Source organism: Carcharhinus amblyrhynchos, chromosome 13 (genome assembly GCF_965287045.1).
Source record: "Carcharhinus amblyrhynchos chromosome 13, sCarAmb.v2.hapA, whole genome shotgun sequence".
NCBI classification, from domain to species: domain Eukaryota; kingdom Metazoa; phylum Chordata; class Chondrichthyes; order Carcharhiniformes; family Carcharhinidae; genus Carcharhinus; species Carcharhinus amblyrhynchos.
In genome coordinates this window covers 55,169,297-55,189,472 of record NC_137336.1, presented here as the reverse complement: position 1 = coordinate 55,189,472, position 20,176 = coordinate 55,169,297, and the positions used below count along the sequence as shown (strand labels likewise).

At 40.3% G+C, this 20,176-nt stretch overlaps 1 protein-coding gene across 4 annotated transcripts in view; it reads left to right on the top strand.

Moving 5' to 3' along the window:
• The window catches only part of LOC145351919 (uncharacterized), a 180,784-nt gene that overhangs the window by 146,636 nt on the left and 13,972 nt on the right, over positions 1-20,176 (top strand). For 2 of the 4 annotated variants that reach the window (XR_013888472.1, XR_013888473.1), the window contains exons 23-24: positions 890-1,094; positions 8,858-9,223. Coding sequence is in view for 2 of the 4 variants with exons in the window: in XM_080201707.1 (XP_080057833.1) it covers positions 890-1,094; positions 8,858-9,119 (467 nt within the window). In the remaining 2 variants the exon portion in view is untranslated. The remainder of the gene's footprint in view (positions 1-889; positions 1,095-8,857; positions 9,224-20,176) is intronic. The other 2 variants (XM_080201707.1, XM_080201706.1) reach the window with 1 other exon arrangement.

The following is a 20,176-nucleotide window of genomic DNA, read 5'->3' as shown; positions in this document are numbered from 1 at the left end:
CAGTGTGCAGGGCCTATAGCTGGATGCAGAGGTGGGTGTAATGCCTGCTTTTTTTTAGTCCTGTGGCTCAGCAGAGGTAAATTTTTGTGTGCTGCATTGCTTTTATTAATAATATTTCTGTTTCCTATTAGCCAAGAATAAACTAAGGATTTTGCTTCCATGTGAGAACTGTGGTCAGATGCAGAAGGAGATGTAACGTTTGATTTTGCTCAGTCCTCTGACCCAGTAATGATTTCACAGCTGTAGGAGGAGCTATCATTGGAACCAGGCTGCCAGGCCCAAGCAAAGAAGATTGGCCAGAGATAGAGAGGCAGAGGAGAGGAGTGGAAAAGCAGGGGTACTTATAGCTTGATGGGGGCTCCTTTTGAAACAGGAGGCCAGTTAAGAAGGCACTACTTTGTAAATTTCTGGATATCCAACCAATTGCTGACCTCAGCCTACTGCCTATGAGATAGTGTTGGAGATGGAAAATGGTATTTAAGTGCCTCAATTGGCACAGGAAAGGTTGGGTTGCTGACACCTTCTCTGCCACTCAAAACAGCGACATTGCAGAGCTGGAAGCTGGGAAGGTGTCAGGAAAGGTAACCATGGCATTACACTTCTGTAGGAGTGTAAAACTCTCACCTAACTGTGCAGAATAAAAGGGAATTGGGAGGAAATATCTGACTGAAATGGCTATGCAAGGGATGAGTCTGTCTTTGAATTGTAAGCCTAGTAGCTGGCAGAGTTACAAATATGATTCTGCAATGACATCAGTTTGACCAGCTGATTTCTAATAAATTAATGCAGATGTTTCACACAGATACCTGGATTATTCCTGGTCTGATCTATGATATTTCTTTTGAAATTCATTCAAATGTTTTTGCTTTCACTTCCATTGTACCTACAGAATATACAAAGCTCAACAGATGAAAAGAAGGTAAAAAGGCGGCACATTATTCCAAGGAAGCGTAGACAGCAGTCTGAACTAGTAAGAGAACATGAAGAAGAGTGTTTCCGCTGTGGAGACAGTGGGCAGTTAGTAATCTGCAAGAAGCCAGGGTGTCCTAAGGTGTACCATGCTGATTGTCTGACCTTGACTAAGCGTCCTGCTGGTAAGTAGTTGAATTTTTGCAGTGCATATTAAAAGGAGAAAGGCTTTGACCCTATCAATGTTCATTCCATCCATAGTAACAGCTGTAGATCACTTACCCTTGAATCTGTTCAGCCATTGGACTAGATTATGTAACCTAACTCCATATACTTGCCTTTGCCCTGTATCGCTTAATACTTCTAGTTAAAACATGTCAGTTTCAGGTTTCAAGTTAACAATTTACCATTGACAAAAGAGAGTTCAAAACTTCCACTACCCTTTGTGTGTCAAAGTGTTTCCTAACTTCACTCCTGTAATTTCTAATTTTTGTCACTTTAATTTCTAAGCTATGTTTCCAATCAGTGATAATAGTTTCTTACTACCCATCAGTTTCCCTTGGTTAAGAAGGTCTACAGCCATAGTCCACAAGAGCATCTCTCTATTGGAGAGAGAGAGAGAATTTGTTATGTAGCTTGAGGACCACCATGCATGGAGCAGATAAGAGGCAGATCCTGATCTACCTCACCCAAAGCTGGCGTTGTTCTGAATATTGCTCTTGCCACCTAGCCAACTGAGCTAAAGAGCCCCTCAGTTTCCCTTGGTATCTTGAAAACCCAGATCAAATTGTCCAAAAACATTCTAAATTCTGTTGATTTAAAGTCCATGTTTATGTAATTGGTTCTTATTATTTAGCCATTGGAGACCAAATAGCACTCTACAAAGTCTGGCTGCATTCCTTTCAAAGCCATTGTATTCTTCCTCATAGGTGGTGATCAGAGCTTCAGGTGTCATCTAATCAGGGCTTTGTGTAGCAGCAGCATGATTTTTAACCTCTTATATTGTATTCCTCCATATATAAAGTCCAGCATTTCAGAATGTTCAATGTAACTGAAGCCCTCTCTTTGGACACCTGCTTCAGTTTGAGTCTAATCAGGGCTTTGTATAGCTGTAGCGTGCTTTTTGACCCCTTTGATCTAATTATCCATATAGAAAGGCCAATAATCCATTAGTCATTTTGATCTTTTGATGATCTGTATAACTGAATCCCTCAGTCTCTTCAGACCTATACTACTTCTAGCATTTCACCATTTAGAAAGTAGCCTGATCTCTCCTTTTTAGATCCAAAGCGAATGACCTCCCACTTGGCCATACTGAAATTCGTTTGCCACAGTTTGATCATTTACTTAACCTAATTTTCTGCTCCTAGCAATGTGGCTTTCATTAGTTGTTCTGTCAGTTGTTTGAATTCTTTTGTCACCTATGGGTATTCCAATTGGTGTCTTCCAAAGTTATATGTTTGAAGAAAGAGTGGGAACTATTGATGAATGCCAGGAACAAAATGCAGGACCAGTGTGATGATATTTTACCTTTTAAGAAATGTATTTATATCATGTTTCTTGTAAGGGGTATGTTTAAAATTCAGCTCTGTTTTAACACGGTGATGATTTGTCTGTATCAGGCAGCTTGCATGCTGAGAATGAAGGCTAATGATTGACCTGAGCGAGGGATGTGTTTGCTTTAATCTGATTTAATACATTTTAGCTTATTTTGGTTTTCCCCTCTGGGGTTTCAAGAGTAGGGTTTTGATTAGGTTGATTGACAGATATGGTCATGTATAAATGGGGAAGCTAAGCTTACAGGGAAAACATGCAGTTCTCTTTTATTTTAAACAGTCAGTTTTCTGCTTGGTCCAGAAACAAACAAGTGATGTCGCTTTCTCTCTGTCTCTTTCTGGAAGCTGCTGTTTGGGGCTATCAGCAGACAAGTCTCTCTCCAACTCTCACTCTGTCTCGCTAACTCTCTCTCTCTCTCTCTCTCTCTCTCTCTCTCTCTCTCTCTCTCTCTCTCTCTCTACCTCTCTCTCTCTCTCTCTCTCTCTACCTCTCCCTCTCTCTCTCTCTACCTCTCTCTCTCTCTCTCTCTCTACCTCTCTCTCTCTCTCTCTACCTCTCCCTCTCTCTCTCTCTCTCTACCTCTCCCTCTCTCTCTCTCTCTACCTCTCCCTCTCTCTCTCTCTACCTCTCTCTCTCTCTCTCTCTCTCTACCTCTCTCTCTCTCTACCTCTCTCTCTCTCTCTACCTCTCTCTCTCTCTACCCCTCTCTCTCTCTCTACCTCTCTCTCTCTCTCTCTACCTCTCTCTCTCTCTACACCTCTCTCTCTCTCTACACCTCTCTCTCTACCTCTCTCTCTCTCTACCTCTCTCTCTACCTCTCTCTCTCTCTACCTCTCTCTCTACCTCTCTCTCTCTCTACCTCTCTCTCTCTCTCTACCTCTCTCTCTCTACCTCTCTCTCTCTCTACCCCTCTCTCTCTCTCTACCTCTCTCTCTCTCTACCTCTCTCTCCGCCTCTCTCTCTCTCTCTCTACCTCTCTCTCTCTCTCCGCCTCTCTCTCTCTCCGCCTCTCTCTCTCTCCGCGCGCTCTCTCTCTCTCTCCGCGCGCTCTCTCTCTCTCTCCGCGCTCTCTCTCTCTCTCTCCGCGCTCTCTCTCTCTCTCTCCGCGCTCTCTCTCTCTCTCTCCGCGCTCTCTCTCTCTCCGCCGCGCGCTCTCTCTCTCCGCCGCGCGCTCTCTCTCTCCGCCGCGCGCTCTCTCTCTCCGCCGTATTCAAAAGGCTCTGTTATCAAGCACAAGAACGTAAGCCTGGGTGTCGCTGACTGATTTTGAAGTGGAATTTTACTCTCTAAGGAATATTGCTTGAATTGAAACTAGTAGAGACAGATTAGGAGTTAAGAATTGTATCTTGCCATATTTAAGTATTTCAGTTGGTTAAAGTTAAACCAATTAATTTGTTATAGCTAAACAATATTGTTAAATAAAGTTTGCTTTGATAAAATTTTCCAAATGTGTCAATAGAATCCTCACACTAATACCAAAATAGAAAAACTGTTGGGGTCTAGTGGAGCTTTATGACATACTTTGGGGTTTCTGCCCTGGTACCCTAACACCTTCTCTCTTCCAGTATCTGCATGCTTGTATCTTCATGCAGAAGTGGAAGTATCTTACTGTCAGGAATGTGGTGAAATAGGAGGCAAGCTCTTCCAATATACTCTGTCAAGCCTGTTCAGAATCAAGGGAGGCAATTTTCAGCCTGCATTCGCCGTCAGAATGGTGACATGAGTTGAAAATCGGACATAATCGGAACTGCGATTCTCTCCGGAGAGATTGCATTCCATGATTTTCCCCATTCCTCGCCAGTGATGTCGGGAGGTTCACATCCACAAAGGGTGAGAGATTCATTTAAATGGGTTTTAATAATTTTAAATATAATTACTTATTTTTATATTATTTAGGGCCGCCACCACAATTCAATTTAGCCTTTTGTGTGGAAGTCTTACAAATGACTGAAAGTGCCTGTAAATAATACCCATACACATTTCCTTGTGTATTATTTAGTAACTTCTTCAAAAAACTGTCAGCCCAGTCAGGTTTGCCTACCCTTTACAAATCCATGTGGGCTCTCTGATAAGCTGAACATTTCTGAAATGTTCAGTCACCCTATTTTTGTTACAATTCCAATAATTTGCTGACAGTAAAAACTAAATGATCAGTTTTGTAAACCCTTGACTTTCCTTCGCCACTTTTCTTAAATAGTGGAGTGAAATGTGTAATTTTCCAATTCAAAATAACAGGACAGAACTTCTAAAGATATAATTAGGACATTTGCAATGTTCTCACTTCTTTTAAAACCCTGGGATTGAGGCCATCAAGTCCTGAGGATTTGTCATTTTTAGCATCATTAATTATTCCATTAATGTTGTCTCGCTGTCATTTTATTGAATTCGTGGGCTGGACTGGCAGGCAGACGTTAAAAATAGCTCCACTGGCCAGCTTGCCGTTTCCCTAATTCCATCCAGCCCCAGGCCATTTTTGTGGAGGTGAGATGGAGGACCATCAGGTTTATTAGGTATCTAGTATCGTTCATTAAGAATCTATTAAAGTAAATTAAAAGAGGCCAAATGGGATTTTTCATTTGGTTTCCAGATTCCTGCACGCATCAGGACTTGGCTGCAAGGTCCGTTTTCCAATATACCCAACTGCTCCTTTCAAGCTAAAGGTCTCTGATTGGCCCTCCAGCTTTCAGAGCCCTTCTGCTAATCTTACATGTTCAGCAAGCCTGTCTTCAGGTCAGTGTGTACACGGGGTCGTGGGTTGCCCCCTGTGAAAATCCAGGCCAGCACCTGTTTCCCATCCACCAGAGTGTGGGTTCGGGATTTGGAAACAGTCCAACCTCTTTCCTGCCTCTCAATTCACTAATAGTTTCCTTGTGATCACTGACATGTTGACTTCTACTAATGTAAATACTGAAGTCAACCTGCAGATTATTTATTTTCATTGACAACATCACCATCATCAGCCTTCAAAGATGCCACATTGCTTCTCCCTGCCCTGTTTTCCTAATGAAATTGTAACGTTTGTTAATTTCGATACTCCCTTTTCAATTCTTTATCAATATTGAGGGAGATTCTCCCAGCCAGGAGACTCAAGCAGAGGCTATGTAGCGGAAATCCACGCAGAACTGAATAAATTATAGAACCCCACAGTGCAGAAGGAGGCCACTCAGCCCATCGAGTCCACAATCCCACCCAGGCTGTAGTCCCATATGCTCATATGTATCCTGCTAATCCCCTAACATTAAGGTAAATTTAACGTGGCCAATCGACCTAACCTGCATATCTTTGGATTGTGGAGCACCCGGAGGAAACCTACGCAGATACAAGGAGAATGTGCAAACTCCTCACAGTGCCCTGAGGCCGGAAATGAACCTGGATCCCTGGCACTGAGGGGCAGCAGTGCTAATCATGATGCCACCATGTCATTAAGTTATGTTAATGGGGATTTGCATTTCATTAGCGGGCCCAGGATTGCAGTCCCCAGACCAGCTAGGTTCTCTCTTCTCTGTCCCCTCCCCCTGCCTCAGGAGTGTTTCACCCTAGCGGGGTTTACAACAGCTCTCCAATAGCAGGGAGCTGGCTACCGAACCTCACTGGAGTGAAACGAGGCCATAGAGGCTCCTCAGGGGTAAGGGGATGCCCCTTGGGCATTGTCAGCCTGGCCCCCAGCATTCCCCTAAGGGCAAAGTGGCGGTGCCCAGGGAGCTCTTTGGCATTGCCCTCTAGGCATTGGGCAGTGGGTCGAGGCCGGCATGGGCACATCCAGGAAGTCAGTGATAGGGTGGTGGGCGGAGTCACACCCAACGACGCAGAGTCACAGGCTGGCCAGCAGTTGAGCTGGCCAGCGATCGGGAGACCCGTAGTGCATGCACCAATCTCCGCTATGACCAATCGGTGAATGTGCAGTGGCCTGCTTAGTGCTATACTGCTGGCCTCCCCACTGGGAATAGGCCCTGTTCCCTGATTTTTAATGAGATGTGTACTAGTGCATTCTGCAGTGCACAGAATGTGGATGATTCATTTTGAAAATCTCGCTGAGAAAAACCAGTGGGATTTATTTCAGTTTGTATACAAATTTGGCAGTTAGAATTTCTTTGAGAGAATCCCACCCATTATCTGTTCTGTCATCTTTTGCTCCTATTTATATCATTCCCACTTGCCAGGATCAGTGCTACTTTTTTAATTTGTGTAAGCCTTCTTACCTTTTCAGTTGCCAGGTCTTTTAGGCAAGTAGAAATTTTGCTAAGGTGCAATGCCAGGGTTGGAGCCTAGTTGGAGTTCATTGGTGGAGGTAGGGGGTGGTGCAAAGGGGGATTGCCAGCGATACTGGTCATGGGGGAAGGGGAAGGAAATGCCAGAGATGACTGTGGCAGGAGGGTGGGGTTTGAGCGCGTGATACCTCTGTCAAGACGGAGAGAGGATTTCTTTTTTGTTCTGATCGGGGCATCCTTTAAAGATGGCACACTGATCTCCGTAGAGTGGGTCTTGCCACTTCTATAAGGCCCCTCCTGAGTGTCAGTGTAAACCTTACCCACTCTTTTTTTAAGTCCAAGAGGCTGAAGATCTGAGAGAAAACTGGTCAGCTGGAGAGCTTCACACCAGCTTTCAATCTGAGCCTGTCACTTAGAATTTTTTTTAAGATTCCCTCCAACATTCCTTAAATCTAGAATCTTAGTACCTGTTCCCCTTCTCTTCCTTTCGTATCATGCTGTAATGGTGCATACACCAATAGGTTAACTAAATCTGACTAACTATTCAGTACTAAATCTAATTCTTGTTGAATCTGGGACATATTGGACCTGATTGTCCCAAAAAAAATTCTAGTGCCGAATTGGAGAGAAAAATGATGTAATTCATGATTGTTTTTTCGGTGGAAGTTCAGACTCCAATCTCCCACACTCTGTGACCTCTACAGTGCACAATCATGAATATCATTATTTCCAGGCCAGCCCCAACCGATCCTATCAGCAGTGTGGGAGTGGGTCCTCCCACCCCCACCAATCACCCTGCCCCTTTGGCAATGCCTGATGCCTGGTGAACAGTGCCAAGGTGTTCCCCTGGGCCTGGGCACTTTGCCCCTTAGGCAGTGCCAAGAGGCACATGCTGGCATTGCCACGGTACCCATGCCCAAGTGGGTACCACCCCCCACCCCCTGGGGGAGCCCCTATTGTCCCCCTTCACTCCAGCAGGGTCTCCCGCTAGTTCCCCGCAAGTGGGAAGCTACTCTAAACCCTGCCAGAGTGAAATACGGGGTGGGAGATGCAATCGGGCCCGAGAATTCCATGCCGGTCCCAATAATAACATTTAAATAGATTAGAAACAGATTTAAATCATTTACCTATCTTCCCACCAGTTTCCAGCGTGGTCCTGAGAGCACCTGGTCTCCAGCTGTGGGAGACACGTGGTCTCCAGCTGTGTCAGGAACGCATGCACGAATCCTGCAAAAGGGTTGACACGTGATTTCCCCCAACACGTGCACCAAAAAAGGTGCACGTCAGTATGGGAGAATCAGGCCTTCAGTTTTTTGATGCTTCTGTTCTTCATTAGCTTTTAGCTCAAAACAAGGCCTGGTATGCAAAAAAAGGTTGAGCAAAACTCTTGACCAAAAAATCATTTTTACTGATCTAAATTTTTTAAAGGGGCAATGTTTCTAAGTATTTTTACTTAAATCACATGGGATGCTTATACACATTGATTTTCACTCAAAGGATGACCAAGACTACTTGTAGAGGCCGACGTAACATTTCTAGAATAGAGTGCCATCCAAATAAAGTGAAATACATGAATCGTCTTAAATTTTGCCTGTAAAGTTAAACAATGGTGCATAATTAAAAGAATTCTCCTCCTGCCAGCCAGGAGGAGAAAAACCAAACTATGTTTGCTGACCTTCACTTTTATTTTAATTCTATTTTAAAATCATCCTTGTTTTCAAATCTCACAACAACCTTGCCTTAACATCTTTCATGCTTGTAAACTTTCAAGACTTCTGTGCTACTAAAATTCTGGCCTCTTGAACATTCCTGATTTTAATTGCTTTACCATTTGATGGCTGTGTTTTTGGTTGCCGTGGCCCTAAGCTCCAGAACCCCCTCCCTTTTTTTAACCACTTCTCTACCTCTCTTGTAAGATGCTGCTTAAAACATAAACTTTTAACCAAGCTATTGGTCACCTATCCTGGTCCTCCTTTTGTAGCTCGCTCTTGAAATATGTAAAAAATGAGTTTATTCCTCTAGTTTTAATGAAGTGCTTTTGGAAGTTTTATTACATCAATTGTACTATGTAAATATAAATTGATGTTTGTGTGTGGTATTAATTTTGATACACAACATATTGAAAAATGTTTTTTTCCCTGCAGAAGCTATCTGATCATTTTCTTGTTCTGTTTTGTCAATAGGTAAATGGGAATGTCCATGGCATCAATGTGATGTGTGTGGTAAAGAAGCAGTCTCTTTCTGTGAGCTGTGTCCCAGCTCTTTCTGCACAGATCATAGGGACGGAGCCCTCTTCATCTCCAAATTAGATGGCCGACTTAGCTGTAATGAACATGATCCGTGTGGCCCCGTTCCTTTGGAACCAGGAGAGATCAGAGAGATTATGCCACCACCCAGCAAACATGTATTACAGACCTTGCAACCATCAGATTCCACAAATATTCGGTGAATGGAGTGTCCAATTATGGTGTGCCTCTGACAAGAGTTTTATTGAAAAAAGTGAAAAAAACTGCCTTCATTTCAGTAGAAGACAGATATTCAAACTGAATGTGAGTGTGCGTGTGTGTCTGTGTATACATCTGGGTGCAGTCAACTTAGGTAACTGATGCGAGATGCTTAATTCCTAATAACCTATGGATTATACTGAGTAAAATGAACTTGGACAGACAGGAAATTGAACCACATGCTCTTCTTCCCAGTATCTTTAGCACAATTATACTTGGATTTATACCTGGGACACACAACTGGCATGCTCAGGTCCACACAAGAATTCCAGTTAAATCTAATGCAAGGCTAGTTGTTTTCTGACCTCAACGAACTGAATTATGTATAGATTTTTTAACTTGATGTGCTATGATGCTCACGTAAGGCAGGATTAGCAAATTCATTTGGCATGTTTCTGACATTGAATGCTCAGTCTCGTTGCACACCTAGAAGTAGAAAATCACTGAAAGGAGTAGTTGCTGTGTGCTATAATGAATGCATCTTGTGGGCTTGTAAGTTCAGTTAATTGAATAAGTCTGCTTCTTCTAAGCACCTGTTCACCAGTAACCTAACAGTAAGCCTTCATTGAAATTAACAAATGAACATCGATAGATATCTAGTATGAATCATTGCCCAGGAAGGGGATGGTACAATGTGCTGGAGCATTGTCATTTCACCTCCAGAATATGAGTTCAAATACAATGTGTCTGGGAAGAATGAAGGTATATCTATATCTTACATAGAATTAGAGTTTATAGTTTATTAGAACATCATACTCTCCCTGGTTGTACCTGGTCAGGAAACTAGCTTGAATACAGGGAGCAAAAATTTGAGTCTTACGAAATGAGTTTGAGCATACAAATCAAGATCAGAGTGGAATTACCTCTGAATTTAGCACTAATTCTTGATCATAGAACCGATTCAAAAAGAGTCTGTTGCGAATGGAACTGTAACACTGGTAAAACTGCTTTGTCACAAAAATAGAAAACGCTGGAAAATCTCAGCAGGTCTGACAGCATCTGTGGAGGGAGAATAGAGCTAATGTTTCGAGTCTGGATGACGCTTCGTCAGAGCTAGAGCTAAGCTGCTTTGTGTTTGGCCAAGGTCATAACCTAACATAGATGTGGATGATGCAAAACAAGAAATTATGTTTGCCAATGCTATTGGACCTCATTAAGAAGAGCACTCATTTACAAAATAATTGTTAGTTATAGCGAATTGAGTTTTTTTGTAAGTGTTGATGGGGAGTTCAGCTGAGCTATTGCATGCTGGCAGAAGCTGCAGCCTTGGTGATAAGACAGCATGATTTATCTGCTGGAGTGATATTTATTTATTTGCCAATTTCACGATAAATGTTTGGTGTGTTTCACTGAGTTCTGCTGATTCAGCCTGTTTCAATCAAACTAGCCAGTTGATAGTGAAGGCAAGTGCCACTAAATTAGAGAATTTTGCTGTCAGCGTTTTTTAATACTGTCAGTGTTTTTTTTAATGCGATAACATACAATTCCTTCATTTATTGTTTTGTATTTTTTTTCAGCTATATTTAAATCATTTCAAGTCTTTGATATATTCAAGCTGGTCTAACATTTTAGGTAATTAAATTTTACAGCTGCAATGTTCACTAGCTCCACCTGCTGTCATAGGGCAAACAAACATCAGACTAGAAACTAAGGGCTGAATTTTACAGTCCTTCCCACTGGTGGGATTTTCCAGTCCTGCCAAAGTCAGTTGCCTCCTGAATGGTTTGCCATGTTTATGATCCTGCATCTGCTGCAAAGGGGCCACACAAAATTCTACGCAAATAAGGGAAAATTCTGCCTTCCAAAATCTGAAACATTTGGCTGAGAGGAAATATCCCTAAATCTTTAAGAAAAGGAAAGCAATTATTTAACTTTGTATTTAAATAATTGGGTTGTTAGTTCAACAAAGTTTCATAGTCAAAGTCAATCTGTCGGTCCATCAAGGCTTTCTGAATGAACTTCATTGTCGTCATATCTTTTTGACTCATTGTAAGGCCTTTCCATTTGAAATTTGAATGCCGCCAGTTCTTTTAATTATAAATCATCAGCCCTTTTAAATTAGTAGTTTGGTTTTGACATCTTACAACAGTGCATAAAGTCTGTAATGATGCTTATTCAGGTAAGGTTTCCAAGGAGGATGAGTGAATGACTACGATTACATTAATCTTTCTCAATAATTCTATTATTCCTAGGAATAATTTTACCACGTGTAATATCTAGATATGCCAAACACAATCCTTCTAGGATTTAGCAATTCCACAATTTTTTATTTGTATTAACTTTGCAAATTAAAGGTCACTATTTGAAGTAGTCTAGTGGGTTAGGTACCTTGAACTTAAGGTTCAAATGTAGCCTGTGATAGGGTGAAAATCTTCTGTCAGTTGATCATAAACTTTCTACATGGAGTAACTTTGGGCAGTCTTGTTTCAGTTCTTGGTGACATTGGCCCACTACGCAACATTTCCCCTAATTCAGTACTAATTTGCAGTGTTAATCAAAAGCTAAAGGATGTCAGATGGCAAAATGTTACTCTAGTGAAGTAAGTGTTCTGAGATGGCATCTGCAGCGCATTGTTAGATATAGCAATGATAATTATATTCTGCAGCTTATCATCCAACACCAGAACTGCTCAGTTCCAGGTCTGGATGGTCCATTCCTCAGCACTAACTTCACACTTGTTGTGAAGTGCAACAGAAATAACAGTAATCTTTATATTTGCAGTTAATTCAATCAGAAAATGGCTCATTTAAGCACACATCTGTGCTCAGCTTTTCAGTGAAGTTCCAATCTTAAAAATGTAACATTCCCTCCCCAATGCAGCAGCAGTTGGAATTTGTATTGTCCCACTTATCTACATATTCTAAGATCAGCTTGGTATAATACTGAATGATTCATGCTGGAAAGATGTTCACTGAACGAACATGGCTTCGTATCTATGAGTCATTGGCTTGCCTTGATGTTGGTATTTTAGTATGTGCCAGATTTGTAACTTTTCTACGATCGCATTGGATTTATTTACACTAGCATTGTGATAATAGTGGACCTATTCACAAAATAGTAGTGGTGCAAATGCATTGCATCACAAAGATATTCAAAAATAATAAATTTTTTAAAATAAATTTAATGTGTGCTAGTTGTTGCATCCAGTTCAAGTTGGAGATGTATGTACTTTGGTTCTAAAGTTCAGCAAATGTTCAGTTTTTAATATGTTTCTCAAATGTATTGCTCTGTATTTTCTGCTTTGGCTGCCTCTTTTGTTTCAACACAAATGAGCAGGCCATATATTCCATGATTCCACTGCCAACAGCAAACATTGTCCCATTATTTCCTCTGTGAGGATAGTTATTGAATTATTATTAGCTAGCCCGTACAGTAGCTAGGAAAAGAAGGTCAATGCTAATCTTGAGTCTCACTGACAGCACCAGGCAGCTGACTACAAACTTGTAAGACAGTGTCCTAACCATTACGCTGCTCCCCCATTATAGATACGTAGCATGTATTATCAAAACAAAATTGCTGTTCCCCAGAGAGTTCAGTTGGAACTTAGCCATGCATTTCAAGAAGTTCCCAGTTTCGACTCTGAAGTGTGTCAAGTCAGCCAATATTGACTGGGAGAGTGGTAATGCACCATTTATCTGAAGAACAATGGATTGGGGGAATAGTACTGACCAGACTGCAATTCTTGATCATCATCAAACAGTTCTTTCTAAAGATACTTGTGTGTGGGCATCGATGAGTACATGATCAGATTCAAAGGTGAAGCGTTTTATCCTGCTGCAACTCCTGTTACTGACATCAAGTTTAGCCCATTGTGTAAGATATTGTAGGGTACCAGTATCTATAGATGGAATAAAGCTGGTATGAAAAGAATTAAACATTTTTTAATGTGGTAACTATGGGAAAAGTACTTGCAGCAACAAGTACTTTTCCGGACTCTTGATACTTTACAGTTAGCAGCCAGGATGAGAAAGAATGTTAACCAAAATGAATATCAATTAATGCATGTACCCCATAATCTTAGTTCAGTTGATCAGTCCTGCAAAAGAAACTGGTTTTGCGAGGATATTTAGTGATGAGCCAACATAGCAATATATATTCAAAATAAGCTAGTACTTTGGCATCACCTCAATTTCTTCCTGACCTGATGTCCTGAATTCATATTTTAAAAGATTTGCATTCTCTATTGTATCTGGTTCCTACACATCTCCAGTTTGGTTGTTTGGAGATTCAAGTAGCTATCTGAATGGCAATTGTCACTGATGATCCTATGTTGGTTTTCATTTTAAGCAAACACATTTGCTATCCTAAGAACAGATCTTTATTGTAGACCTGGATAACAACACAGATCCAGAAGGTATATAAAGAGATACATAAAATTTGTTTTCTTTTACAGTGCTGCTTTAAATTTCAACTATTTTAAGGACTCCTCTTATCCAAACAAATTTGGTATTGTTCATGCTGGTATTTTAGAAAGAGTTAGAAACCAATAGTAAATTGTGTAAATTGGAAATCCCAGTTTATTTTAAAGAACTTTTGAAAGCAACTTTAATATTGACATGGGAATGCTTTTAGTCTTTGTTATAGTATCACCAGTTGTAGAATGACCCAAGTATGATGACAGTTACTTAGTGAATCACAAACACGTGCTGAAATCTGATGTCTGGGGGTATTATTTGATTGTTGTCCTGAATCTGAAATTCTCTGTCTTTATTCATGAAAACTACTTAGACTAAGCGCTAAATGGTCATGTCTTTGCTAACCTACCCAGTACACACACGTCTTGAGCTTCCATGTTCAATTTGGATCATGAATTAACCATCCTTGTATGAAGTGTTTTAAATTGAATTTATTTGATAAATAAAAGAAAAATAAATAGCTGCAAGGAAAGACAGGTAAGAGTAATAGGAATTTGAATTAAATATTCAAAGCAAGCATTCTGGATGCAAACACTAATGGTTTTACACTTGTTATAAACTAAACACAGCATGTTATTCATGCAGATAAGATTATGGTAATTTGCTAGGACATCAAGTACATTTATGGATAGTCTGTATTGATGTATTAGGCTCGAACGAAGAAGGATTTTTCTTCATTGTGCATGTAGATTCCTAAAAGTAGAACTGATACTCTGCAGAACACTTGTCTTGCTGGCTGAAAGGTCGAGATATTTACAAAGGTGAAGACGTACCAAGTCATATCAATCGAATATACCTGATCTGATTCACTGACAACATTGGGCCAGTTGTTTGCAGCCAATGCTAGGCTTGGAATGCTGTAACCAAAATAAGGGCCCTTGGGCTAGGGAGAGTAAAGTTGTCAGGAATTTAGTTTCTAGTCACAAATCAATGGCACCTATGAGTTGTGCATGAAATTGGGTTAAGGTTTGATTATAATTTCCTGTATGTTTAACAAGACTGTCAATATTTACCAAAACAAAATACTGCAGATGCTAGAAATATAAAAATAGAAAATGCAGGAAATATTCTACAGGTCACACAGCATCTGTGGAGAGAAAAAGGACTGTTGGTTGAAATTTTCCTGTCCAATGAACCCCTGCTTTGGTTTTCTTGGCGACAGGCGAGTCCATGAATCGGGAATTCCCATTGACTTTGTGGGGACCAGAAGATCTTGCTGATGGCGGAATGCCTTCACTGCGGCAAAATGCCGTGGGGGGTGGAAATTCCCACTCATTATTTCAGGTCATGATGAACCTACATCAGAAGTCCGGAGTATAAAAGTTCTGATGAAGAGTCATCATAATCTGAAAGGTTAGACTGGCTTTCCATAGAACTGTGGAGACTACACAGGCCTTTAAAAACAGTGGTCAGGGCTCAATTCTGCAGTTTGCGGCACCTTTTTGTCACACAACTTTTGTCATTGTGGGATAAGGGTGCAGGTTTATACCAGTCATGAGCCCACTCCCTGTACTCTCTGGCTTCATTGCAAGGTTAGCCATCTCTTAACATTAGCAATGTCCCACAGAGTTGAGACGGTTGTTCAAGGATTCTGGGTTCGTAGAACCTCAGGGATGACTTGAAGCATCTGGATGAGAAAAACTTTTGAAATATATATTCAGAATGTCTTCATGCCAACTTTTGCTTTTTCACCCACCCACGCATGACCACTCAATACCCTCCATGCTAACATCTAGAACTTCTATGCCCATTCACCCACTATTGAAAGAATCAATGAACCCTATAGTAACAATGACATTTGTGGAAAAGATTGAAAAGAGCATTCATTACAAGCTTTCTTTTAAAATCCTATTTTACGAAGCCCTATAAAAGTATAAGTCTACCAAACCTTTCAAGTATCAATAACAGAAGCTACAAACATGTGACATCACTTTATCTTGTGTAAATAATCATTGTACAATTGGCAAAGAGAAAGAGCTATGAATCAAACAATGTTTTCCTTTGTGTGCAGTGGTTTCAGCAGACCAATGGATGTCTAGACTCTTAACCAAGAAAGCTTCACTGTTTCATCATTAATTTGTTTGTGTTGCCAATTTTCACGACCATAACATAAGAACATAAGAAATAGGAGCAGGAGTAGGCCATCTAGCCCTTCGAGCCTGCCCCGCCATTCAATAAGATCATGGCTGATCTGTTGTGGCTCAGTTCCACATTCCCGCCCTCTCCTCATAACCCTTAATCCCCTCGCTTATCAAAAACCCATCAACCCGCGTCTTAAAAATATTGAGCGAGGCAGCCTCCACCACTTCAACAGGCAGAGAATTCCAGAGATTCACCACCCTTTGAGTGAAGAAGTTCCTCCTCAACTCCATTCTAAACCGCCCCCTCTTTATCTTGAGGCTGTGCCCCCTAGTCCTACTGTCCTTTCTGAGTGGGAAGAGTCTCTCCACCTCTATCCTATCCATCCCATTCATCATCTTATATGTCTCAATGAGATCTCCCCTCATTCTTCTAAACTCTAACGAGTACAAGCCTAGTTTATTCAGCCTCTCCTCATAGCTCAACCCCCTCAACTCCGGTATCAGCCTAGTAAACCACCTCTGCACTCCCTCCAAGGCCAAAATATCCTTGCGTAAGTGCGGCGACCAAAACTGCACACAGTACTCCAGCTGCGGCCTCACCAATGCCCTATACAGCTGCAGCAAGACCTCCCTACTTTTATATTCAATCCCCCTCGCTATGAAGGCCAGCATCCCATTCGCCTTCCTGACCACCTGCTGCACCTGCAGGCTGGGTTTTTGTGACTCATGCACAAGGACCCCGAGGTCCCTCTGCACCGTCGCCTGCTGCAGTTTTTCACCACGTAAGTAACAGTCCTTCCTACCATTATTCCTACCAAAGTGGACCACCTCGCACTTGCCAACGTTAAATTCCATTTGCCAGTTCCTGGCCCATTCGCCCAGCCTATCTAGCCAGTTTTCCTCTTGTCTCAAGGGCTTTGTCCCTTACTAGATGCAGTTCAACAAGCATCTTCATTTCTTTGCCATAATATTATTTATCTTATCCTTGCCTTTGAACATCAGCAGGCAAAATATACTCTTTGAGAAGTCACAGGTAGCCCGTTTCTATCGTACGTGGCATACACATATAGCAGGGATTGTTAAATTACAACTAGAATTAAGGACGTTAGATTATGTGCCTAACTCTGACAGCGAAAGTGCTTTGATACCCATGAGACTGTGATAGAAGGTTGGTTTAAAAAACAACTTATTTCTTTTCCTTAAGGACACCGGACAAATTATATCTCAGATCAGTGTCAGCTTCTGAATAAGCACTGACTAGAAATCAAATTTGGGTCCTCCTCGCTCGTTTTTCTTTAGAATATTGAGTAAAAATCCAAGTTGTTACAATCACTGCCAGCTTCATTTGGAAGTGCATTTTAGTGAATAGTTCATAAGCTATTGTTTTCTTTTAAGCTTGAATGTGCGAGCCATCAGTTCAGTTGTGTATTCCATAGGTCCAGACGGGTTTAAAATAAAGAAAACAAAAAGTATAATTGAACAGTGGCGCTAATTTTGTATTCTGAAAATACTGGATGTAACATGGAATTGTCCCCTGTAGACAGGGTTTATAATGCTGTCATACAAAAGGATATTTAAAATTACACCGTTTTAAGGTAGTTTCCTAATAATTCCCTAAAATCAATTGTAAGTGATCTATAAACATTGAGTGTTATTGTGAAAGTTGGTATATCACAAGGTGGTTATGGAATTTTTGTTCTGCGTGGTTTTGGTACTTGTGAAGAGGCCATTAAATGCCTTCAGAATATCAGTTTATATGGAGTACCAGATCTAAAGTATGTGGACATTTTTTGTCGATTGTTTAACTGTTTACCATGTAAGTAAAATTTAAATTGAATCAGAATCCATTCTGAAATTCTCAATCTTTGCAAACAAAGACTCTAAGTCCATTTGAACCCATCTATCCGGGATATCAATCCTAATTTCTTCACATAATGGCACCTAGCTATTTCTTACATGAGACCAGTATTCAGGCTTCAACCACACCTAATGACAGCCTTTTCTAGATTATCAAGTAATAACCGATAGAATCCAAGGATGTGCGATAATTAAATTCAAATTGAAACTCATTAAGAGTAGATCCAAATATGTTTAGTGTAAAGTTTTATCTTTGCATTAAGGTAGAAGTAATCATGTTCAGCATTTTGAGATCTATATAAAGAGGTATACCTGGTTCATGTGCAAGTATCAGTCTGAGATTCAGTTCATTCTTGCAGTCCACCCAACATTCCAGTGTGAACGTAAAACATGAAATTGAAATTGCTTATGCTTCAGTCATTGAGATTTGAACCGAATATACATTGTAACTTGAACCAAAAGTACTGTTTAATATCACTGAAAGAAAATGAGATTTTCCTATTTCATGAGCGCAGAGCACTCATTGAGAAAAAGTTTACCATTCTGCCTTACAGAATGGAGGGAACCAGAAACTTACCTTTTAAACTGTGGATATTCTGATGGTTAAACAACTAGATTATGTGCTAACGTGCTGCCTTCTGTAGACTGCCTGCAGAAGATGCTGTCGCATAGCATGAATGTAGGACGGTTACAATCCTGTTCAAAAAGTCTAATTTTCTTTTTGTAATTATCTTATTGGTATGTTGTGTATACCTTAATTCGAAAGATGATACCTACCTGTGTATTAAATATAAAGCTTAGTATTGACCTATATGAAACATTGTTTACCAGAAATACAATATCATACATTTTTACAGCAGAATGCTATTCTAAATTCTGAGATTTCTCAAAAGAATACAAGATTAACAGGAATCTTCATTAGCCACATGGTTCACACTACAATGCAAGTAATATTTAAGAGTTGTACCTGGTTTTAGAAAGAAGCAAACCAGCAGCCAACCAGTTATGTTTGTTGGCTCCTAACTGCTGTATAGATGAGTGAAAGCAGAATTCTGTATTTGCGTACTTAAATCTATGTGGAAAGGTTTACTACAGGCTTCCTTGTTAGCATAAAACTTTAAAAAGTTTGTCTGTTGCAATTATACCGTGGACTGTGCAAAGCCATAGCTATATACAACCACTTCCTTAAGGTGGTCAATCACCTAAAGCCAAATTTGAAGTTCAAACCTGTCTGATTGCAGTTATGCTGTATATTTTGCATTACTAATGTTGTTCACCAAAGTGCAAAATATACACCACATCTGCCTAGCAAGAGTGAATCTGGAAACAAAGCCATGGAGAATTTCCACAGAACAGGTTCCAAAATAATGATTCACTTAAGTGTATATTACGTATGGTGATATTCCAAGATAATATGTACAATATGATTATATTGTGAAAGTGATGACATCATCTGATTCATAATATGCTACTGGTTAAATCGCAGTAAATTAAAAACAGACTACCATTGATCTTTCATTTAGTTCATAAAACAGTTGTAGGATGTTTTTCCCAGCTGTTCAAAGAGGAACTCTGCCTGAATGATGATTGTGAATATACTGAAATTTCACTGCATTATATGAATGATACAATTAACCTTGGAAGGGAATAGTCAGCAAAGGTTCTTCTGATCGTTATCCAATGACACCTGCTGGAAAGTGTATGTGATGCATATGTATAGTATGTGTGTGTGTGTGTGTGCGTGTTTGTGTATATAAACATATATATGCTACAAAAGCTGTTTTAAGATGACCACTTGGACAAGTTAGAGAACGGTCAGTACCCATCGTTCCATATCCAAGCAAACATCAGCAGCTATCAGGAAAGGAATAAAGAAAATGTGCACCTAGCTGATATTCAAATTTGTGTATAATTCAACATTGAGAAGGGTTTAGTTGTGAGGATCTCATTGATCTTTTGCTCTGCAGAAGCTGTGAACAAGAGTACGTTGCATCATTTCCTGTGATGAGTATTTTTACTCTAAACTGTTTATTTTACATGTATATTTTACACACTGCAGATGATCTTATATAAAGTACAAAATTCAGTGACTTGAAGGAGTATGGGAAGCTGAAATATTAAAAGATGTATTTAGCAGTTGTGTCTTTTATAAACAGTCCCCATAATTGGGTGGAGCTAGTCGGTATTTCTGGAATTTGTGTGACTTTTCCACCTCATCTGCTTTTTAAAAAAAAATTCCTGCCTTTGATTAGAACTGATGCAGCAGCTCCTGTGAGAGCTGAGATGTGCTTCTTGGTAGCTGCTGTCTGACTAGCTCAAAGCAATACTTATAAATCTGTAAACAAGTAAGTACACTTGTACTCTTGACCCCATTTAAGATGGATTGCTTATTGCAATGGAAATGGTTAACAGTAAACAATTTTACATGGTTTCAAATTGTTGGGAATATTGACGGATTTAATCTTAAAGGACCACTAGATTGAACATTTTGGCCTCAGTTAGGACTCTTTGGCCAGTTGAATATACTGTAATAGAAGACTAATACAGAGAACACACCAAAAGCAAAGTTTTATGTTGCAATGTATTCCAGTCATTCATTTTCACTACAATCTTGGAATCATGAGGAACTTTGGGTGTAGTTTGAG